At 46.7% G+C, this 24782-nt stretch overlaps 1 protein-coding gene across 2 annotated transcripts in view; it reads right to left on the bottom strand.

Moving 5' to 3' along the window:
- Positions 1-24782, bottom strand: part of PSD2 (pleckstrin and Sec7 domain containing 2) — a 201261-nt gene that overhangs the window by 92292 nt on the left and 84187 nt on the right. For both annotated transcript variants that reach the window (XM_019534783.1, XM_019534784.1), the window contains 2 exons: positions 8562-9050; positions 2614-2808 (listed from right to left, as the gene is read on the bottom strand). In XM_019534783.1, the coding sequence (XP_019390328.1) occupies positions 2614-2808; positions 8562-9050 (684 nt within the window). The remainder of the gene's footprint in view (positions 1-2613; positions 2809-8561; positions 9051-24782) is intronic.

Raw genomic sequence — 24782 nt, 5'->3', positions numbered from 1 at the left:
GGGGGAGCGAGGGCGGGGATTAGGGGACTTGTGAAGAGCATCCCATGCAGCGTGGGGCAGTGGGGATCACCCTCCCCCCCACTGGCTGGCAGTATCCGGTGAACCAGGGCTTTTTTTCCCCAAAGAGTTGGAAGCTGAGACAGGTGGGGCAGCCATTGCTGGGCTGGGGGAGATGGGCCTGGCTGATTCAGAGATTCGGCAGCAGCCAAATCTCTGAATCAGTTTTGGCCAAATAGATTCGGGTGTGATTTGAATCACCAAATGAAATCACTGTCCCCCGAATCAGCTGAATCCAAATCTGAAGTGAATACTAGCCACTGAGCACAGGCCTACTGACCAGTGCTGTCTGCTACACCTTGTGCTGGCCCTTATGCCAAAGTTGGATACAAAGAGACAGGACAAGAGAAGCAGGCTGTGCATGAAGTTTGGTCTTTCTCTTCACACCGTAGTCAACCCCTTTTGATGATCTCAGTGTGAGTGATACAGTCATGAGTAAGGAAAGGAAAAGGGAGACAGGCATGACAGAATAACAACTAGAGAAAATAGCATGAGAAGCAATGCTTAGCATAATTGCACAGACAAAGTGAAAGTGGAACTGTGATGAACAATATAAACGATAACTGCTCTACATCTGAAAATTGTTAACAGCGCTTCTTGTACAGCAGCAGCTGTATTGAGCATAAATGGTATTTCCTGTAGCCTCAACACCAACTCCTGCTGTTAATTTTCTAGAAGGGACAACCGAGCCCCTGAGACCTGTCCTGGACTAAGTTGCTTGAAGATAGTCAATGAAATGAATAGTGATGAGAGTTTTGCTGGTTTCTGCCCTACCACCCTCTCTCCAAAGCAACCGGTTTTTCTCTGTTCCTTGGTGGTTGCTTACAACAAATTTCAGTGTAACTTTAAGTCCAGATCTGTATTTCAAAATATAACTAGACTCTTGTTCATTTCAGTGGTCTTGTTTGGGCTTAACTAGAGGCAAGGGCCTTTGATCATGGGGCAAGGACATAAAGGTGTTTATGAATGATTGTCTGTGAAATTCACATTCTGATCCTCCTCTAGACTTGAACATCCCCAAGAGTTGAAGAGCTTGGATTTAGGTGTTTGGACAGATGTTGACTTCATAAACTGCTTTTTATTTGGAAGGTTTTCCAAACTCCTGACTAGAACTGACTCTAAAGCAAGCCCAAAAGGTCTCTAAAAGCAGTGCAGGATTATGACATGCTGAGGCCCTAAACTATGTCCAGCTTAAGAGGCCCCATATGATAACAATAATATACATACACTGGATTATTTGTATATTAGAATGAAAATTGTCCATATTTAGAGAGTCATTTTCCCATATCTCCTTTATTTAACAACTGATTATTATAAAACTTGATATTGAGTCAGTTTTTTTTCTTATTTAGAATCCCCTCATATTGTGCCATCCTAAGATTCATAGCTGTTAGGGTCAGAAGGGACCTCAATAGATCATCGAGTCCGACCCCCTGCATAACCAGGAAAGTGTGCTGGGTTCAGATGATCACAGCCAGATGCCTATCTAACCTCCTCTTGAAGACCCCCAGGGTAGGGGAGAGCACCACCTCCCTTGGGAGCCCACTGCAGATTTTGGCCACTGTAACTGCGAAGAAATTCTTCCTAATGTCTAATTTAAATCTGCTCTCTGCTAGCTTATGGCCATTATTTCTTGCAAACCCTAGGGGTGCCTTGGTGAGTAGAGCCTCACCAACTCCCTTTTGCGCCCCCATGATGAATTTATAGGCAGCCACAAGGTTGCCTCTCAACCTTCTCTTGCGGAGGCTGAAGAGTTCCAGGTGCCTTAGTCTGTCCTTGTAGGGCTTGGCCTGCAAGCCCTCAACTGTACGAGTGGCCCTTCTCTGGACCCTCTCCAGGTTATCGACATCCCTCTTGAAGTGTGGTGCCCAAAACTGCATGCAGTACTCCAACTGTGGTCTGACCAGTGCCCGATAGAGGGGAAGCATCACCTCCTTGGTTCTGTTTGTCATGCATCTGCTGATGCATGATAAAGTGCAGTTAGCTTTTCTGATGACTTCGTCACACTGACGACTCATGTTCATCTTGGAGTCAGTCCACTAGGACTCCGAGATCCCTTTCTGCTTCCATACTGCTGAGCAGGTCATTTCCTAGGCAGTAGGTGTGCTGGACATTTTTCCTCCCTAGGTGCAGCACTTTGCATTTCTCCTTGTTAAATCACATTCTATTGTTTTCTGCCCATTTGTCCAGCCTGTCCCAGTCTGCCTGTAGTTGTTCCCTGCCCTGCGGTGTGTCCACTTCTCCCCACAGTTTTGTATCATCCGCAGACTTGGACAGAGTACACTTCACTCCCTCATCCAAGTCACGTAAGATGTAGCTTAAGTAGCTTAAGCCTAAATCAGGTACTGCCTAAAAGAATGAATCCTTTAAGAAATCATTTCTGCCTTTACCTTATCCTGTTCCAAGCAGTGAAGCCATCTGCACTTTCATTCTCCCATGTATTAAGGCTACATTCACTCAGGCTACAAGTTCAAATTTGTTAATCAAAATCAATAATTGTGCATATCTCCTGGAACCCATGTCTTCCAATGAATGCCTTGGGCTCAGGTCACTTACTTTTTCCCAAGCTGGCGTGCAACATCACAGCGCTTGAATCCTTCGAGGTTATAGAGGCGTTTAGCAAGTCTCTTGGCAGCTTCATTATCCGCCTTGCAGCCATTTGCTAATGTGTCTGTGCTGCCATGGTCTAGCTGCTCAGTGCTGCCCATGTCAGAGTCCGAGTCAGAAAGAGCATCTTTTAAGCTGGCATCACTGTGCGATAAACAGAAAGTGATTAAAGAAACAGGGCAGTGCTTTTTTGGAAACTCTGAAAAAGCCTGGGAGGTTATTACCTTTAAACTCCAAAGGGCTCTGGCATAAATATGTTTTTAGGGAAATATGACCTGCTTTTCAAAGCACCCCATCTCAGGGACCAGAGGGTGTTTTGTTAGAAAGTGAAAGGATGTTTAAAGTAACACAGGTAGATCTTTTCATTACCAGATGCAACACTTCCAAAATCAGACAACTTATGAACTTCACAGCTGGTGAGTAGCCATCCAGCCAGTGATTCTCAATGAAGATGCTGTGGCACCCTAGGGTGCCTTGAGATCCTTTCAAGGGTGTCATGGTGTGCCATGCAATCTTAGTATTGTTAGGTGTACAGGCATAATTCACATGATAAACCCAGAGATTTCAAATACAAATTCACAGTATTAAAACAGTCTTCCCTTTTGAAGTCTTTCTGCATTCTTTACAACAGAAGAATTGTTCTATTATTTTTTCTGTAGTCAAGAAACAAACGAAAACCAAGAGCTGGCATTTTCTGAGGGGTACCTCAGGATGCCTTAATACGAAAAAAGATTGAGAAACACTGATTTAAGTGTGTATGAATATTTTTAAAATTAATCATGCATTTATTATTTGGAAAGGACTACACATCCTGAACATTTATATCACTAAACTAAAAACTGTCTGAGATTAAAATTAAAAAACACAGAAGACAACAGTATGTCTCATTCTTTCCAATCCACTTTGCTCACACTTTTAGGAAGGATAAATCTGACTTGACACCTGCACATACAAGGCTATAAATACAACATCTGCTTTTCCTGTCCACACCCTTCAAAAAGTAAGAACATTTAAATTTTGAATCCTTAAAGCAAAGGCTGTTTGTCTCCAGGCCTTGGCTTTATTTGTCATATGAAGAATGAATCTGGAAATGCAATTAAATCTGTCCTTTTAATACAGATTGTTTAAACATGTAAACTGTTTTTATTTAAGTAAAAATATTTCCCTTGATACACATTGCCATGGAATTTTAGGCTGAAGGCATTATTGCAAGCTTTGGACAAAGTTATCTTTGGTATAGAGTATGCCTCCCTGGCTGCCTTCTAAGTTTTTATGAATTTAAAACCCTTATGGTCCTTTCCTTGGTGACTTGTTTCTCCTGGGGGATTTTGTAAGGGCAGTACCAAGTTGAGTTATATCTGCAGTTATTTATCTTCTATTTAGGGAACAAGCTATTTTTCCTAAAATTGAACCTGAAAATGTATTGTTGACTGACACGCAGAATTTACTTACAACAAAAAAGTAATTGCAGTACTGCGTGCAAATTGCATATTGTCTAAGCAGGTTAAGTACTGTTGGGTAAAATAGTTACAATGCCATAAGCATCAACCCACATCCCTATTCATTGCCTCCTGTTTGCGGCTTGAAACGTTCACTGAACTTTGGTAGTGTTGGAGTGTTGGTGTAGGCATGATGGTCCAGGAAACATGCAAGACACAAGGATTTTTGGGGGTAATATCTATTATTGAAATGCCTGTATAGGTGGTAGATATTTTAAACAAGCTTTTGGGCACAAGATATTATTCCTTATATTGTTCAAATTGGAACACCCAGGTAACATTTATTTTCCCAAGCTTCTTGGTGAGGGCTTGAGCCAAGATGGAAAATTTGTGTACAAAATGTGAATGCAGACCTTGTTCCTGTTGTCCAGTGCCTAGCAGAAGGGTTTCATTTTGTATGGGCAGCAGACATTTTTCATACCTGAAGAAAGGTACCTTGTGCCCAAAAGCATGTTTATAATCTAAGTTCAGTGATGTACTTGGTTCAATAAATGATACCACCCCCAAAACTTCTTTCCTCTCACTGAACTTTGGGCATCTTTGTACAGTGAATTCAGTGCTGGCTGACAATCCTGAGTATCGAAGTGCCTTGTGGTCCAGTGAGAGATAGTCAGGACCAACTTCCCGTAACTGCTCCACCACTGCTCACTGTATGAGTGGAGGGGTTTGTTTCACTTCCTGTCCCCAAGCAGCATCTGGTACCCTGTCCAGTACTTACCATAGAAACTCTTTTACATTTGCCTGGCATGGTAGCATTAGTCAATCCAAGTAAGTATAGAACCATTTTCTTAGTTTGCTCCAATCCACTCTCTAAATCAGTTGATTTACACAGGGTTGAGAGAGTCTGGGTATATCTGCCCTGATACTTAGGGTTGAACTTGAGGTTATCCTCAATTAGCCTGACCTCTGTAAGTCATCTCTCTCCCTTTCTATATCACACTTTGAGTCCTGCATCCAAGCCTCCACATTGTGCTGCTTATTTTTTCAGTGTGGCACTACTATGTATCCCAGACTCTCTTGCAGAGCCCTTCTATGGATTGGTCTGCAGTATACTTCTCTTCCTTTTCACATCTGTTTCTATTTATGAATAGAGATAGAGAGAGGCTTTGGAAAGGCCAGAAATCAAGAGCAGAGAATTATGGGATTGCTGTTGAGAGCCTAAATGTTAGGGTGAGTTTCAAACACACTGCAAGAAGGGTACAATGCAGAAAGGTAAGCAGCCCAGGGTCAGCCTCAGAGATCTTCTATAACTAGCTTGAGCTGAACAGCCAGCAGAGGTCAAGCTCAAGGCTTCACAACACAGTTGATTGACAGGTATAGACTAGGCTGTCACTGCCAGTGTAGACTCAGCTGATGTTGCGCTGGGACTCTTGTAACTAATTTAATGTATTTTATTGCACATTTAGACCTGCTCTCTCCCTTTGTGCCAAATTTTCCTTTGAGACGTTTGCCTCATTAGCAACACAAACAGACATCCCTGATACTTACACCTATCTTTTGTAGAAATGGAAACTTTGTTCAGCCCATGCATCACTTACTGGTACCGATAAGTGGTTTTTATTCCACTTAAAACTGAACAACTTGGAATGCAGCCTCTGCCTTTGCAGGATTACATGGCAGGATGGGTATTTGTTGTTCTGAGGGTGTTCTGCTCACCTCTGCTTTTCTCCTTCATTTTCTTGGTGGCAAGGAGTAATCTGCTTTGATCTGGACAGCAACTCTTAAAGTATTTCAATCTGAAGCTGGCTCTTTATCTTTGCTACTTTGAAAATACCACTGATTGGCCAGTCTGTTCTTGGAAATTGCTCGGAGAGGCACATCAGAGATCAGACCTTATTCTGCCAGGTATTTCTGCTGGGAGTCATACTAGGGAAGTCCTGAGAGCAAAAGCCTGAAGCAGGCATAGCAAAACTGGGCTCAATTGAAAGCCCCAGGGAAAACAGAAAAGAACTTATGATCTGAATAACTACCTTTCCCAACAATGCAGAAGAGCAACAGAAGGGCACAAGTTCACAGAAGAAAACACCAAGGAAAGGACAGTCAGGTGGGTGCCAGCCACCCCTTAGAATTAAGATAGTTTTGGAGAAAGCTGGTCAAAGGCTTTTTGTCTCTCTGTGCTTACATGGAACACACAGCCTTGTCCAGCCCCGAGTTCCCACCCACCACCACTGCTTCTGACTGTCTAGTGTTTTCTCACCGTGGTACATCCAACCCAATCCTGACCAGCAGTCCCTTTTCTAGTCCTGGTCTGAGTGTTTGGGGCTGAAACATGCCAATTGTTGGTAGTTTTGTAATTGGGCGATACCACCAGACTCATTTCCCCTCATGACCCAGCTGAGAATCATCAGTTCATTCCTGTGCTAAGTCCAAATTTGCTGATCACTAGAGTGTAAAGAAAAGTCAGAAAACTGACAAGGGTCCAATGTGGGGTCTAGTATACAGGGTAATGGTAGTTACAGTGTATCCTAGCCTTTTAGTGGACATTAAGCATCAAATTATAGTAAGTTTCAGGAACTGCATACTGCATATGTGCTTGTAGTTCATAACAGGCACATTGTATGAATTACACCATAGTGGGCTTAAGGATTTTGCTCAGTTCAGCTGGTTAATTTATACCTCTCCCACTGTATGTTTATTCCTGGGCACCCTTGCCACACAGGGATCAACATAAACCAGTCCTCAGAACACACCCATAGATATAGTCCATACAGGGAAACTCAGAGTCCTACAGTCTCTTCCTATACATCAAGAAGATGCTGCCAGCTTCATTCTGTTCCCTCAGCACACCAGTGCAGTCTTCCTTCTCTCTCCTGTAAAAGGTCCCTCTTCTGCTCTTGTGGTGCTGTTGCCACCAGCCTTACAGCCCTGGGTCTTTTGCCAGACCATGAGAGAATCCTTGGCTTAGTTCTGCCACCGCTAGCCAAGCACCTTCTCCCAGTCTCCACCCCTAGGATCCTCTTCGTTTAGCTTCCTGTAAATAGCTAATCATCAAAAACTTCCTGAATAAGTATCCAGCTCATCATCAATAACTTCATCAATAACTTTCTGAAGCCTTTAACTTCCTGTAGCCAGCTAATCATCCTCTGCAGCTGATCCAGTTCTCCTAGGCAGCCTGCAATCACTCCTGACTGCCTGCAGCTGGCTGTCATCCCTTACAAGCCTGGAGACTCCTCTAGCCTGGAGTGAGCAATCTGCTGCAAGCCTTTGCCAACCAGCCTGCTATACACAAACCAAAGATTGGCTATTTTGTGTCTAGAGAGAGGCAATCCCGTATTTTGTGGCCTTTTGCCATAATAAAATAATCAACAGACTCTTTACAAGGCACAGAATTAGCACACAGAGGGGAGTCTGCAGAACAGATTAAAAACAAGAGAGGGGATCAGGCAAACAAATGTTTCATCAAAAATCATACTAAAAAGGGGAGTCCAGCTTATAAGGACCTGATCTGAGAGGTGCTCAGCACCCTCAAAGCTCTACTCAGTGCTCTGCAGGATTGGCTCCAAAATGCAATCAGATTTAGGATGCCCAAATCAAAGAAGAGAAAACAATAATCCATCATTTATGAAATACTGCAGCAGAAATGGGATATTTGTCTGCATCCCTCTGCTAAACTAAGAGGAACCAGAAGCATAAAAATCTTTATAGACAAAAACTTCAATTTGCACAATTGCTCTGGCTCTGTCAGTCACTCAGGTAGTTCAAAGCCCCGTTGGAAAATCGGGCTAGTGGAGGACTCCCTCTCCTGGAGGGAAGCCAGGGCTGGTAGAGAAGCAGTACAGCTGCCACAGCAACACTGAATCTGAATATAGTCTGAGTGCCTTCATGACCCCTTGGACGAGTAAATTGTTTGAGGACCAGGCAGGCTTCTCAAGGCTGCAGGATCTGAGTAATGCAAGGATGACTTAGAGCCACTTTTCTGGATGTGTGCTTAGTTCTCTTTGGACAACCAGGAAATGCCCCCAGCAAATATGCTGTCCAATATTACCCAAGCAGAACTTGCACTGAAGTCAGTGGCAGATTTGGTTGAGTAAGGACTGAATAAATACAGAGTGAAGGCATTACAATTTGGGTGTAAGGGTTGAATCCTGCCTACAATTAAGTACATGCACCTTAAGGAATTCAGCAGGATTCTCATGCCTACATCTTAGGGTCCACTGATGCTGCTGCACATGGGCAGAGTTGTCACTGTTCAACTTGCAGAGAAGCTGCTGCATAAGGTCTGAAAATGGACATTTTATATTGTTTCTAAAGGTGAAAGGTCAACAGCTTACTAAATAATGGCAGTGCTGCATGATTCCTACACACATGACCACTGCGGATGGAACATGAAGACAGCTATCTGAATTCACTGCAAAGCTGCTGTACAAACATAGAACAAAAAGATGCTTTCATTCCTACCTGATGGAGTTAATCAGCTTCGAGGCATCTTCCTCAGATCCCTCAACATGGAACCCATTGGGGATGTTTTTCAAGGATAACCGGCTCAACACATTCTCTGACCTACTGCTGGTAATAGAGTGCCTCAAGGGACTTCCAACATCTCCCTCTGCAGGCTTTGCTGCTGCCTGCTCTTGCTTATCAGCTGCCATGTGTTGAAGGGACTCTTTCTGCTGGGCAATCAGTTTCTGTTCTAAAACCTCAGGGCTTTCCTTAGCCCTTTGCTGAATCAATGGGGTTAGTGGGGCCTCAAAACTGACACAGCTGTCTGTCTCATCAGTGAGGGAGAGCACATCTAAAGAGTCCAGGCTGCTGTAGTAGGTGCCCTTCATAAGGTCTGACTCCACAATTTTTTCAAAGGTAGAACTGAATCCATCCCTGATGTCTTTGAATTGAAACTGTTCCTTGTCATCATCAGTGCAACTTAACTTGGCTTCTCCAGGTGCAAACCTGCAATACAAAGATATATAAAACACTTGGGTCACTGAGATGGAGTAAATAGGTGTCATTATTTGTCCAGAAAAAAATTGCATCTCAGAGACAGGAGAAATGTGCAGAGAATGTGACTTAATAAATAAAGATGCGGGAAAATTTTTTTGCTAAACCCAATGCATTTCTGATTTAATTGCAAACTTCAAACTTACCTCAAACTTGTCCAGTTTTGCAGAGACAGGGCTGATGCTAAGACTCCAGAACTCAAGAATCCAGAACTTTATAATGTGCTGAACCAAAGCCCCGATCTGCATCTGAATGTTGTAATGGGTTCTAACTCCCTAAGGGACTGAGTCTTGCTTAGGCCACTTACTACTAGGAGTTTGGTGATGCTCAGTTTCCCCATGTCTTCAGTGGCCACATCTCCATCAGAACCTACTCCTACAGACCTACAGTTTTGCTGTTCAGAGCAAAACTGTCTAATCTTTGCTTTGAACAGAACCAAACATTTGATCTAAATTAGAACTCTCTATTCAGTCTAATCTTTACATCAAATGATTATGGTCCTATTTTCAAGCAATTTTGGGGCCATTAGAGACTGTCTCAAAATCATGACAGGAACTAACGGTTACAGAAAAAAGTGGATGAGACTCGGCAATTCTGATTAGGGCTGGCTGAATTTTTGAGATTATACAAGTTCAGAACCCAAAAGGTAAGAATCCATCTGAATCAAAGTGGGTAAACTATACTGAGAACCTAGAAAATGAGAGTGAGGACTTTCACAAAAAACTACCAAGGAATGAGAGTGTGGGATGATTACTCCGCTAGTATTACTGGCCAGTTTGAATTGTATTTAAAATCTCATAAGACTTCCAGCCCAGATTATCATTTGCTTTGGCAGAGAGCAGGACTGCATTTCCATGCTATGATCCAGGTGGAAAAGTCAGAGGGAAAGAATACATTTTCTCCTTCCCCAGCATTTGCCTCAGGTTGTTTGGCATTGTCTCATTATCCCCCCGTATTTGGCTCACATCCTAATGATTACTGTCTAATCTTACATGGAGAAATATGTTTCCCTCAGATGGGTTCTGAAGGTACACCAGAGCCAAGCCATTCCTGGTTCCAGTGAACCTGAAAACATGTGAAAGGGTGCAAACGATCCCCAAAGCATCTCACAAGCAGCTATAAACGTGCAGGCATTTTAACCTGATACTGGCATGGCCTATAGGGGTTTGGAGCAAGTTTTGTACCACTGACCCTAACCTTTCTGTACCTCAGGGATTGAAACCCAGGAGCATGTGGTTCTGGTGCAGAATTTGACAACCCACTTAGGGTCAAACTAGAACAACTGATTAAAATCTTCTAGGAGTCTCAACTTCCAGCTTTCTTACAGCCAAAAACTTTTCTCTTCCAATAACACCTACCTCGCATCTAGCAGTTTTTACCATCAGTTTACCCAGTTTGATTCAGATTTCAAAGTGCTTCATGAAGGAGGTTGGTATCAGTCCTCTCATTTTACAGGTGTGGAAACAGATTCAGGATGGTGCAGCAACTTGCCACCCAGCAGGCCAGGAACGGAGATGGGGCTAAAACCCCGTTCTTCTGAGCTGCAAGCCAGTGTGCTCTCCACTAGGTACCTGAGGCCGAACTTTTATGGGAGGCCCCTCTGATCCCCTTCCCCAGCCCAATCTGCTCCTTTGCTTTCTGCTCCCTGTCTGATCTTCTGTTTTGATTTCTGCTTCCTGTCCTATTTGCTGCTATTAGGCTGCTGCTGCTGCCTATACTCTCCCTGACCAGCCACAGACCACATACAGAGACTGCCTGTGCCATTTATGCCATAGGTTGGCCACTCCACATAGTGCTTCTTTGAAAGCAACCTGTAAACAGCCCTTGTGTATAACTAACTAGTTCTTTAAGCTATCCCCAGTTTATTGTCAAATCTCAGATGTTGGCTTTTGGAAATGTATTGCGTTATCACTTTACTTACTAAGCCCATGAAGATTGTACACAGTTAAGAAGCTGTCACCACAATGCAAAATGCCTGGAACAGATGTGTGAGGATGGCATGAGCTCTCACAAGAGCCCCTAATTTTGACTGCCAGTGAAAATCATAGGAATTCAGAATTTAATGTTGCCAGACTCAAACCACTTGGATTGCATTTGTTCCCACTGCCTGATGGGCTGCTTGCTCTGCCAATGCCCAGCCAGCCTTGTAGTCTGCTCCTGCACTATACTACTTGCCATTAGATGAACATTCCCTTCTTTTCAAAGTTATGGCAATATGGTGTCAGCATATCCTACCATTGCTTATATAAATAAACAGTCATAAACCCCTGGCCCCAACAGGGGACATGCAAATGAGGTGACCTGAACTAGAAAATAAGGAACCCACTCTAACATTTTCCCACCAGGACAAGTCAACCACAAGCTGAGCAAATGATCAAAAACAGCCTTAGGCCAGCAATTGTTATTTTTTATAAATATAGATGCTCCTAGTGAGCTGAATCTTTACAGAAACTAGCTGATCTCCAAGGCTAGGGACAGACATTACACATAAATCTGTTTAAGTGATCAGAACCTGGTTTAAACCTGTAACAGAACAGGTGTTCAGTGCACAAAAACTGGTTTGAAAAAGGCTGAAACTGGCTTGAGATAAACCTGGCTGAATGTAGTATCAGATTTAACTGATTTGGGTCAAACCAGTTTATGCAATGTGTGTCCCAGACCCCTTCCTGGTTTAAGTTAAATTAGAGTCACCCACCATCTTTGCATGCTCTCTGGGCTGGGTGGGGCTTTCTGCTCCAGAGTGCTGAGCTGGCCCCTCCCCTTTGCTCCCTGGTTTCAGCTCCAGCAGAGACAGCAGGTATAGGGTGTCTGCCTGGCTTCCTCCTGCTCCCTGCCCTCCCCCTCACTACTCCCTGCTCAAGTACGGATTCCCCCCCTCCCTTCTGCCTTACGCATCAGCTACCATTCCGCATGCTGGCTATGATCAGTGCTGTGGGAGACAGGACAAAGGCAGGCAGGACAGTGCCACTTAGGGCTTTTTGGAGTTAATCAACAGGTTGCTAATAATGTCCCTCTTTTCCTTCTTTGGAGCAAGTTGTTTATGAAGAGCTTGAATTACTGAGAGATCCTTTCATTTTGCTGATGGGCGGATAAATACTCCCTTCTGTGTAAGTAAATGCTATGTAAATCCCTGCTGACTAGCAAGTGTAGGAGGAACCCCTCCATAATCAGTGTCCTGAGAGGGCCTGGCCACGCCCCTCTTCAGCTCAGCACTGCAGTGAAGGAAGGGCAGCTCTAGCACTCCCTGGCTTCTAGCCTGAGCAACTGCAGGTATGTGTCTGCATTTTTCAGTGCAGAGGGGATGTGAGGTTACAAACTGATTCAGACTAGGCAGGTTAGACTAATCTTCAAAGATTGAATCAATTCAGGCCTGGACTGCAGTGGCATCAAGCTAGACTTGTGCTTACAACAAGATTTGGCAGTAACAAAACTAGTGTGAATGGCGGCCGTCACGGAGGTCCAGCTGCCTGGCTCAGAGGACAGGGGATTGTTAGAGCTGTACAAATATTTGCAGGGCCCCTGCTTCAGAAAATCACAGTGCCTTCTGGCAGGCCGCAAAAATGTGCAGCTCCACCTCTGTTCTCTTCAACAGGAGGGGGAGCACTGACAGTGCAAGCCGGCCTTCTGTTGACTGTAGGAGTATAGATACTTCTATGACAAGCTTGCTCGCTCCCTGGCTGGAGCAGAGAGACTCAGCACAATCGGTGGGGGCATTCTCTTTCCCCGCCAATCCAGAAAAGGAAGGAGAGAGGCTTGCTCCTCCCCAACCCCGGGACAAGGCAAAAAGGAGGGCCAGAGTGGGAACTAACCCCTCCAGCTTCTGATTAGTCTGTTCTCAATCTGGGGCGGAGCCTCTGGAAGGGATAAAAAGCCAGCGTGCCTGGTACATGGGTGGCTTCAACTAGAGACGACGAAGAGAGCTCACGAAGAGTTGATGGAGCTGATCAATGGGGAAGAGCAATTGCCTCAGTAGCGCTTAGAAGACAGCTCTGCCAGACGGGAGCAGCAAGCTGTGGAGGGAGCTGTGGTGATGGTGCATGGAGGATCTGGGAGTGGATGGGACCCCACCCGCTGCACAAGGCAGTGCAGGTCTCCAACCCCATACATGAGTTAGGGCTGACAATGCAGAAGCTGGTGCATGGAGGGTCAGGAAGCATACCGGACCTTGGCAGCTTGCACAAAGTGGTGCAGATCTCTGATCCTGCACATGGCAGGAAACGGGCCATAGGTGCACAGGACAGTGCACAAGGCCATAGAGTTGAGGGGACCATGGCTGCGCGGGTCTCCAACCTTGCACGAGGCATGAAAAAGGGCCCATGGTGCACAGGGTGGGGAGTAGGCTGACAGACCAGGAGAGTCATATGGGGCAGCTGGGGCCTCCTCACAGAGGTAGGAGATGCCTCACCCCTGGAGATGAGTAAGGCCCCGTCAGGCCCGCTGGGAGTTGTGAGTCCCTCTGGCAAAGGATTCCCACAGGGGAGGAGGGCCCACCATGCTGGGGCGACAGAAGGGAAGCCCCTGATGAGAGGGGGGCATTTTGCCCTGGGGTATAGCAAGGGATCTGGGGCCCCTGCTTGCTAAGAGGGGTTCCCAGGTTAAGGGGCCCTGTCAGGTGAGTAGCCTGAGTGGAGTCTAGGTTTCTCTATTGCGTGAAGGGGTTCCTCGTCCGGTTGTCATTTCTTTGTTGGGCACAGCTGAGTGCCACAGTTGCCTCCTGTTCTTTTCCCTCCTCCATGTTGTTGGGAACCCTGTGCCTTTCCTATTGTATTAGGAGAGTCTTCTAAGCTGCCTCTATTTTGTATATAGTGTTTTATGCATAGGTGTTATATGCCATGTAATCTCTTATACTGATATTTCACTATTGACCCATTGCTGCCAGTGGTTTGTTTATTGATTTTGTCAGCTAGACCCCTGTTTATTCTTGGGTGCCCCTTTCCCCTTGGGCCTGCAGGGCCTGCTGCAGTCTAACCTGAAGGCCACAGGGAACCAGGCCTATGCATGGGTTTGGGGTTTAATTAGAGTATGTTTGGGTGAATTTATAACTGTAAATATATATATACATAAATTGATGATCGCAGTTGTAAATTCTTTGTTAATGTTAAATCTGTACGTAGTTAAGATAGTTACTGAGTGTCCTGGTTCTTTGGTATGTAGGCAGAGGAAGGGAGCTGCATACAACTAAGGCAGCCATGCCTCCCACAGCACACCTGTACCCACAGGTGAGCCCTTCATTTGGAGAGGGGGTACCTTTTTGCATACCACCCGGGTTACACTTCATAATCCCCAAGATGGTTGCTATGGAATCCTGGGATTCCTTTGCAACTGGGTGATGGCTGGACTGCCCCATAATCCTTCACACAAGGTTGCTCAGCTACCACATGAAGGATTACAAAGTGGGTTTGCCCCTGTGCTCTGCTGCCAGCTGTCAGGCAGTGGGAGTGTGGGGGGGTAGGGTATTACCACAACTGCTGGGCAGCATTTTGTCCCCAAATCTGGTAAGGATTGGGAAAGCAATGGTCACACCAAGCAGCCTCCCCAAGATGGTTTGCTTCATTTATGGATAAGCGATCACCCAGCCCCTCCTGCAAGCCCATAGAACTTTTTCTATGGGCTTGCAGGAGGGGCTGGGTAATTGCTTCACAGAGGGTGACTGGCTTCAGAATAAAATGGGAGCAAAGCATGGCTTGCCTCCCCTGAAGACAGCCAGGTGAGACAGCAGTGTATTGGGGTTCATGAAGTCATAGCTTGTAGGGAGGGGAAAGAGCAGCAAGGTCACTTAGGCCCTCACAGGCTCTTATCCCAGGTACCATATACCACATACAGGCTCATACTTTCTGGGCCTGTAGGTCAGTATCTGTTCAGACATTCTTTTAAAGGTTATATTGGATTTTAACTTGATCATATACTGTGTGGCCATGGTATGGTTTTCCCTTCCTAGTCTGAGTCTCTAAAGAGCCTGGATCCCTGTCAAGACCAAGGGCCTTTTGTATAGCTCTGGTATCTATGTAGTGTGAGAGTCTTTTTCCTTCTCCTGCTTCCTCCCTCTAATGGCCCACTGGAGCTAAAGGGAAGATACCTATAGACTGCAGCAGGCATTGGTTCAAGTCATCAGTCCTGCAGCAAAGGGGCTTAGCCTGGCTGGCCTTCTACTGACATCTAAGGAATGTTACTGAGAGCACAGTTTGGCCCATTCTCCTCCAGTACAAAGCAGCAATCACAAGACATGGATTAGCTGAGTGGGATGTCTCCACCAGTGACTGGTTTCTTGCTCTGATTATTTTCTCACAGCTGTTTTACCTCAGTGTGGTTCCACTGACCTGAGTGTAATCACTCCTGATTTACACCAGTTCAATTGACCTTAGTGTGAGTGAGAAGTGAATTGGCCTCTAATATCTTTCATGCAGCAAGCACTCAGTTATCTGGGCAATAGGTGCCTGAGAAATACCTGAGACAGATGGTTCTGTGGCCTTCAAACAGTACTGAAAGTGCACAAAGAATCATGCCTTTATTTGACATGCTGTTAGTCACAGACCTACAGATATTGCTTCTCATATCTCTTCCCCATATGTAAAGAGATGTAGAGTTTTCATGTCCTAGAAATATTGCACATTCTAAGGCCATGCATTTATCTCCCGGTTCTGAAACTCTCTCTAATGTATGGTGAATGTATAAGAATTAGGAGAGTACTCAGGGGCTCCCGGGTGTAGAACCATTTGCCCATTCCTATGCTGTGTGGCAAAGGAAGTCATATTAGGCACTACTTGGTTGGTCTGGGGCATGCTGGCACCAAAATCTGCTGCCCTTTCTCCTGTTTTGAAGAAACTCAACCCATCTGAGCACTGGGGAGTCAGGGCTACATAGGCTAAGCCTGACATCGGAAGGAGCTACTTTGGGTGGTACCATCTTCACTTAAGTTCATAATGGATGAGAATGGTCGGACAATGAGAACACAGGAAATGTTCTCAGGTGCTAGTGGCTCCTCTGCTCAATGAAACCCACTGGAGCCAGAGGGCATTAGGGGGAAAATAAGAGAATATAATTCTTGAGGAAACCACACCACATAGCGAGGACCTGGTCCAGGGGCCAGGAGACTTGTGCAGGGATGTCTCCACAATGATGCATGAACCTTTTCCATGTAATGTGGGAGACAAACTCCTCCTCAGTAATGAACGCTGCCAGGAAAGCTCTAGGTGCAGACAGAAGTGACAATTTTTGCATGATCTAGTCCCTGAAAACACTCTACAACCATGACCAAACACAAGTGCACAGCTGCGGAGTTCTTTAAAAGGGCCTGATCCTGCAACAATCTGAACCCTCATTATATGCTGTGCTCCAAAGTGGAGCACTTTCATTAACTTGTGTCTGTACTCCCTGAGAGCCAGGCCAGGCTGACACAGCCCATTCCTGCTCCTAGTGTTGTTTTCAGAATGGGAGGGGGGGAAGGGAGCAGAGGGAGATCATACCTGGAGTTGCCCAGCCAGCACTGGAGAGTGGAGAAGGTAGACTGGAGCTCCCCTGAGGTGGGGACTCCAACACACCCACCCCTCCCATTCCAGTGCAGGCTCCCTTCTCTGCCTTCTCCTTCTCTCATCCTGAGGCAGCACTGGGGGTTGTGGGGGCAGAGCTAGGGGAAGAGGCTAGAAAGACACAGCCTCTCTTCCTGGATCGGCTTCAAATTGGGGTTCTATCCCCCATTTTCCTAACCCAACAGCTAATGTCTATTGGGTCAAGAGGATGGGTCTAATTCATAGTGCTTTTTGTCAAGTGCCAAGAGTTAAATTGGGGAACTACACTTCTGTCTGCACCTTCTGTGAGCTGAAGCATGGAGTGTCTCATGCTCCATGCAGTAACACACACAGAGGGGGACGATCTGGGCTGGGTTTGTATCATGCTTTAGTGGGATTCATTTTATATCTGCATAATTTTGATTATTTTCTAGGGCTTTGTAATGCCTTGGAGAATTAAAGCTGACATGTCGTCAGGGTTTAAATTGGACTCGGTGCTGTGCTGGCTTTGTCGGTGCCTGATTTCATCAATTCACTATGAAACTGAGGGCGCTGATCTCAGCTCATTGCCAGGCTCCTGCTTTCTTTCAGAGCTCAGAACTGTAGCAGAACCTGAAAGCTATCATGGTGAGAGGACTGGACTGGCAGGAGGGGACATTGTGTCTATGTCCAGTTCGGAGATGGGAACAGGGAGGGACAGAAACAGAAACTGACACCCCAGTCCTGGGCAGACAAATGGCAGGAGTTTGGCCATCTCTTATCCCAGGCCCATGGACCTCTGGTCCCATCTTCCAGGGATGTTACTGATGGCTCTAGGTGCTCAGGCCCTGTAACATGGATTTATCTCATGCTAATACGCATATCAGTAGCATAACCATTGCTAGTGCAGGCAACCCAGTGCTGCCCACCTGTCCTATAGCCCCATCGCTTACAGCACCGGGCTTTAGGCAATTAAGGGTCCAGTAAAACACTTTAGTTGATTAGCTGACAGCACCACTTTGGTCTAAGCTGGAGAGTCCTCTGTGTTTTGTGCCACATCTGTGGCCCTGGACAACCAAGAGCCCTGTGAAAAATACACCAGTGACTGTAACAGTGTGGGGCCCATTTTTATTTTGTCTCAGGGACTCCAGGTCAAGGTAAAAGAAAGCATCACTGCCAATCCTGTAAGCTCTGCCTGGGCTCTGAGAGCCACACTGGCCACTTCCCATGCCCCATTTAGAAAGGCTTTGCCTGAAGAATGAATTCTATCTGTTGTTACATTGCCTCTTTCAACCATGATAGTATTTGTAGACTGGGTTATCCCCAGAGCTTTCGCTGTGCTGCCTCTGGCCTCCTGAAGGAGGTGGTTGTCTATTTGTTATCAAGCCTCCCTAAACTTGTTGAATATGCTTGTTACATTGTTTTGGCTGCTTACAATATTCCCCAATACAGAAGTGGCCTAACATAAGGTAGAAGAGCCTTTATGATAGCTGGGGGTCACCATGTTACACTGCCAGTACCTCTTGCCCCAGCCATTTTCCAATAGCCCGTTGCAGGGAGGGACTGGTGTAGAGCCTGCTCTTGGCAGGTGATGCTGCCTTGTGGGCCATTTGTCACTGTGGTGCAGCATAAAGTGCTGCAGTGCAGGAAACAATCTGGGACTCCAAACTTTCCTGCATTGCCTGTGGAACACTGGGGACCAGCGTCTCTGAGGGCAGACTGCTGAGCAGAGACTAGAAAGCCAGCGCCCAGAGCACACTGTGAAGAGGATCGCAGGCTGGAGCTTTGATAGAATTCCATTCCCAATAGTCCAGGGTCTTAGTTTTTGCCAGCTTGGAGGCTCAGACAGATACAGGGCAAAAAACCCCTCTCCCCTGTGTTCTCATTAAAGGAGGATGAAGAACTGTTCAAGGAAGGAAGATGTACCACAGGCTAAATACCAGAAAGCCCTTTGCAAAAGAGGTCACTTAGACAATGACCTGAACTGCCCTGGCAACACATAGATTCACTGCCGCTAGTGATGTGTAAGGAAAGACTAAGCAGAGAACACTTAGGAGCTTTGCAGAAATCAGTGAGCCTACTCCGACAGTGATACAGGCCAAGCTATTATGCTAGCAGCCTCACTAAGACTTGCTGTTGGCCCAAGCAGCTGCAAAGGCCAGCTACTTTTCATGATGTTCCTTCCTGTAGCAACTACTCACTGATTTCATTGACTGAAAGAAATATCAAATAGGTATGTTTCCTCATTAGGATCACAGTTTGTGAATGTTTCCCCAGGACTGGAAGGAACACTGAAAAAGAGGCATTTCCTTGCGAAAAAAACAATCATAAGCTGTGACATTGGTGATACCACCCAGGTGATAGAGCAAGCAGCTTCCACAACTAAGTCTCAGCTATTTGCAGTTGCCTATTATTAAAATACATAAGCAACACAGCTGGGTGGGAAATGGTTTTAATTAAACAATTTTTGTTGGAAAAGGCTAATTCACTGAACCCAAAAGCATGTATCAGAAAGGGTCAGTTTCCATGAATTTCTCAGTTCAAAAACCTTTTTTAGGGAAAAATTCTAAAATAGCAAAATATTCTATTTTTAGCTTCAAAATCACTTTGTTTAGAAATATAATTGAATTATATAAATTAGAGTAATTTCATTATAGAAAGTTAAAATCTAAATACAATGGTTTTAAGCTATTAAAACAAAATGCTTTGCTGGACCAGAACTGAATTTTTTTCCCCTGCTTGCTGATTTACAGATGATTTCAAGATTTCAACTTTTCTTCCCACATCATGACCAGAAAAACTTGCAAATGCTAGAAAAATTTCCTGAACCAGGAAGACCGTTTCCAGTGTAGCTTAAGGCAGTGCCTAGGAAGGATGTTTCTGCAGCTCCAAATTGCCATCATGAATATGTCTCCTTTGCCCTTTGCCTCCTTTGAATGCTTGAGAGGCTTACATGTGCTTTCTAGCATAATTGACTAATCTTTTATACCTGCATCAGGTAGGTGTAACTCTATTTGCATGCAACTACCTAAGCTGTCTGTGTAATCATGTGTATACCTCTTTATGCCTGCCAGTGCATCCTTGCCTTCTTGAAGATCAGTCCCTGATTACTGAAAGAAACAGGCTGATTGATCTGGTCTGTCTCTCTTTCAATGTTAAAATAATCACCAGCTGCTACTAGTGGGACTCTTGTCACCAAAAGCAAGAATAAAAACCTAGCACTCATTGTTTTAAATATGACCTGCACAGGAAAAAAAAACCTCTGCCTATTCCTTTTGTTCCTTGAGAATGCAAAATGGAGACCTCTTGTTTCATTTCCCTCCCAAAATTTTCTTTTCTACTTGAATTTTACAGGAGAAATTTGGGTTTTATCTGCCCTAGAAGATTCCTTGATGGTTAGAGGACTGATTACAATAATAAACTGAGAATCTAGGTGTGGGGTCAGATCCTCACCCCTATCCTGGCACCTCTGTGCTTTATTAAAAAGGGGTTAAGTGGTATAACAAAGCCCTAAATGTCCTTGTAGCAGCTGAGGAAGGATACTTCTGGTGCAGACACTATGGTAGATAGCTCTAAGGTTGTTTCCTGAGGACCCCTCTCAAATCATGCATGGGATGGAGGACAGAACATGTAGCCGAAGTGCCAGGTAGTACTGCAGCCTGGGGAGTTTGAACTCAAGAAAGGCCCATAGGGCTGTCCAGGTTTTGCCATGGGTTGTTCCAGGTGCCAGATCAGGTCAAGACTGGAAATTGTGAAGGTTGCTTTAGTTTTCTGGTATCCTTTCCCCCCTGTGCTATGTGTTTTTTGGGGGTTCTTGCCCTGTGTTTATCATCAATGACTTACTCACATTTTTCAGAAAGCATATTCTAGTTAAAGATCCAGGCCCTGAACTTTCCCACTAAGGTGGGGGAGTGCAAGTAAACATCTGAACACCTCTCAGAAATCCTCTGGAGAATACAAAGATGACCACATGTGTTGTTTGTAAAATTTCTAGCACACATCCACACTTAAACTTCCCATCCTGATCTGTCAGCCCTCTTTCTATCATAAAGTACCAAACAAACAAAAAAGGGGGCTTAACCCAAGGTTTTAAAAATCCTTGGCAAATAACATCCATACAGGAACTGCAACTATTTTTTTAATTCAATTTTTGCCAATTTCTACTTACTCCATTTATAATCGTAATTTGGGAGTATTTTCTTTTAAATATGAATGGTTTTGGCTGGAGATGCAGCTGAAGTCAGTAGTCTGCCTCTTATCTGCCTGCCTCTTTTTATTCCATATCCTTTCCCCTCTTCTTCTTCTTTCCCTTTCTCCCTGTCTGCTCCCCATCCCAGATTGTGCATCTGAAGGCTGATCCAAGGCCCAAAACCAACTCTTCAGTTCAAGTGCCTGGCTTAAACTTTAGGGTGCTGACAGACATGAAGCTTCCCGCTAACTCATAGCGCTTCACAGGAAGGCATTCTCTGATGGAGGCTTGGGGGATCCATCTCCAGTTTGGAGCCAGCTGCCTGTCTGCAGTCTCTCTCCCCTAGCCTCCCCCTCCTCCCCCCACCCCTAGCTCCAGTGCTATCTTCGGGATGGGAGTGGGGAAAAGGGAGGGAAGGGAGCTTGGTCTGGGGTTTGCCCAGACTCCACTGGAGGTGGGGCAGGTAGACTGAACTCACCCCCTCTCCAGTGCAGGCTCAGTGCACAGGCCGGTGCACAAAGTAGGACCTTTGGAGTGCTTGGGTGGCTCAGGTCCTCAACCTCCGGAACAAGGCTGGGAGCTCGGTGCAGGAGGCGCTGCACACAGGATCCAGGAGCAGACTGAGCCTGGTGCTGCACGAGGCAGCCCAGGCCTCTGACCCATAGCAAAAGGTTGAATCCAGGGATCCAGATGGTGCTCAGGCTACTGAGCCAGCAGACAGGGCCAAGCCAGAGTCCCCAGAAGCCCTGCATAGAGGAGCCCTGTCCCAGGGGACAGCAACCTGAGGTGGAGTTGGATGCAGCAGTAGCGGAGCCAGCAGCAGGGGCAGCAACAGCTGATCCCCCAATGGTAAGTGGGGCAGAGGAAGCTGGCACAGCTGAGCTGGATCTGGAGGGGAAGCCCCCCAGATCCCTTTTAGTTGAGCCGGTAGGGAGCTGCGTTCCCGAGCCATGCCACATGAACAGACCACGCAAACAGTCATGATCTGTAAGAGCATGCCGGTGTTTGTGCCAGTGTTCGCACTGGCAGGCGGGCAGGAAGGGCCAGAAGGGAGACTCCTGCAAGGGTAGGGCAAAGGCACCACATTAAAGTATAAACAGACAGCAACTCATACAATGGTGTTGACGTGAAGTGCTGCCAGGGCCTCTGCCTGGGGCTTGTCTGAGGCCTCCACCCAGACAGAGCCCATGTGGGGGCTGGTGTCCCCCTGCCCCCTGGCCTGCGGGGGATGGCCGGTAGGGTGTGGGGGCAGGGATTGGGGGCCCCCACACCTGTCCTGCAGGTGCCTGTCTTAGGTCCCTGGAGGCGTAGGTGAGGGAGCTCCAGGAGGAGGTTAGCAGGCTGAGGAGAATCAGGGAGGTGGAGGATGAAATTGATGGTAATTTCCTTTCCCTGCAGGGCCGTGCATCCAAGGGGGGCCATGCATCCAAGGAAGAAACACCTCGGGAGGTGCCCTCAGCTGCAGAGTGGCAGATGGTCACCTCTAGAACCAGGGCTGCTCGCAGCAAAGCAGTAGCAGTTCCTCCAGTCCGGCTGGAGAACAGGTACAAGGCCCTGTCAACACTGCAGGAGAAGGAAGGAGAGGAGAAAACCTCTGGAGAGGAGGCAACTCCACACTCTCCACACTCTGAACAGGCCAAAGGAGATAAGCAGACCCGGAGGAGGAAACGTCGAGTGATCATCATAGGTGACTCCATCCTGAGAGGTACAGAAGGTCCCATCTGTTGCCAGGACCCCTCAACACGCAAAGTCTACTGCCTGCCCAGAACAAAGATTCAGGATGTGATGGGGATGATCCAGGCCTTGATCCAGCCCACCAATTACTACCCCATAATCCTAATCCATGTGGGTACCAATGATGTGGCCAGGAGAACCCCCGATAACCTGATGGCAGACTACCATGCTCTGGGGGGCATGCTGAAGGAGATAGGTGCACAGGTGGTATTATCTTCTGTCCTACCAGTGAGCGGACGTGGAAGATGACATGAGACCTGCATCAGGGAGACCAGCTGGCGGCTTCAGGAATGGTGTCTTGAGGCGGGCTTTGGCTTCCTAGACAACGACCTGCACATCAAGACGAGAGACATGCTTGGGTGGGATGGGCTTCACCTTTCCCCCAAGATAAAAGTGTGTGTTCTCTTCAAGGTTGGCGGATCTCCTCTGGCGGGCTTTAAACTAGGCTTATTGGGGGAAGGGGAAGACAAGGGTGGAGGAAGCCTTGGACCACTAATTCGAGCATCACCCACAAGAACAGCCCAGCCTAGACCGATGACGAGCAGTACAAATACCCAGGTAAGCAACAGGGGCCAGGGCAGTACAGAGAGAAGGTGGCCAGTGTGCACATCTTCAGGAGGCCTCAAATGCCTCTACACAAATGCTCATAGTATGGGGAACAAGCAGGAGGAACTTACCCTCCTGCTAGCTGACACCAACCCAGATGTAGGGGGGCTCACAGAAACGTGGTGGGACCCAACGTATGACTGGGCGGTGAATATCAAGGGCTATAGGCTGTACAGGAGGGACAGGACAGGGAGGAAAGGAGGGGGTGTGGCGCTCTACTTCAAGGAGGAATACACACCCTCAACGAGTAGCACTGGGTCAGAGGAGGGGCAAGGGACTGAAATGCTCTGGGTTAGAATACAAGGCAGTCAAGGGGAAAGGGACTTAAGCAAGGGGAAGAGCTAGACTGGGCATTCTTAAGTCAGCTCACAGAGGTAGTTAGGTCAAAGGATGTGGTCATCATGGGTGACCTGAACTTTCCAGACATCAGCTGGGATGAGCAGTCAGCCAGGTCTGACCGCTCACGTAGGTTCCTAACCAAGATACAGGACCTCCATCTAACCCAGGAGGTGTACAGCCCCACCAGGAAAGATGCCTTGTTGGACCTGGTCCTGGCCACGGGCAACGACCTGGTGAGGTGGCTGCGGGTGCGCAACCATCGGGGCAACAGTGATCATCGCCTGCTGGAATTCACCATCCAGCACAAGGTGGCAAAGGCCTGCAGGAAGGCAGCAGCCCTAGATTTCAGGAGGGCAGACTTCAACGAGCTAAGGAGAACAACTGGGGAAGCGCTGAGGTCCCGGAGGGGAGGGGAGCCAGGTGTCCAAGAAGAGTGGTCATTCCTTAAGAAGACGATCCTCCAAGCCCAAAGGGAGGTAATCCCAGCATGGATCAAAGGGGGCAGGAGGGCACAAAAGCCCCCGTGGCTCACCAAAAGCACACGGGAACGTCTCCTGGCTAAAAGAGAGGCGTATACTGAATGGAAGGGAGGGGCCATCACCAGGGAGGACTATACTGCGGTTGCTCGGGGATGCAGGGGGGTGATCAGGAAGGCCAAGGCAGAGATGGAACTGGGACTAGCGACCCACATAAAGGACAACAAGAAGTCCTTTTTTAAATACATAGGAGGTAAAAAGAAGTTACTGGGTAACGTGGGACCTCTGCAAGACACGCTGGAAAATCTGGTTGTCACACCAGACGACAAAGCTAACCTATTTAACAATTTCTTCAGACCAACCTGGTGGCCTTCTATGACCAGGTCACAAAATCCTTAGATGCAGGGGTAGCAGTGGATGTAGTCTTTCTGGACTTTAGGAAGGCCTTCGACACTATCTCTCACCCCATTCTCATTAAAAAACTTGGGGACTGTGGTGTCGACACCTACACAGTCAAATGGGTCGCTAACTGGCTGGAGGGCCGCACCCAGAGAGTGGTGGTGGACAGGTCTTACTTGACCTGGAGGGATGTGAGCAGTGGGGTTCCTCAGGGCTCGGTCCTCAGGCCCACACTGTTCAACATCTTCATCGGTGACTTGGATGAAGGTAAAAAGCACCCTGTTCAAATTCACAGATGACACTAAGATGTGTGGGGAAGCGGGCATGCTAGAAGGGAGGAATAGGCTGCAATCAGACCTAGACAGGTTACATAGATTTCATAGATTTCATAGACATTAGGGCTGGAAGGGACCTCGGGAGATCATCGAGTCCAGCCCCCTGCCCAAAGGGCAGGAAG

Source organism: Crocodylus porosus, unplaced genomic scaffold, assembly GCF_001723895.1.
Source record: "Crocodylus porosus isolate Cpor-Errol unplaced genomic scaffold, CroPor_comp1, whole genome shotgun sequence".
NCBI classification, from domain to species: domain Eukaryota; kingdom Metazoa; phylum Chordata; order Crocodylia; family Crocodylidae; genus Crocodylus; species Crocodylus porosus.
The sequence above is the reverse complement of the archived record's forward strand: the minus strand, read 5'-3'. Positions and strand labels throughout refer to the sequence as shown.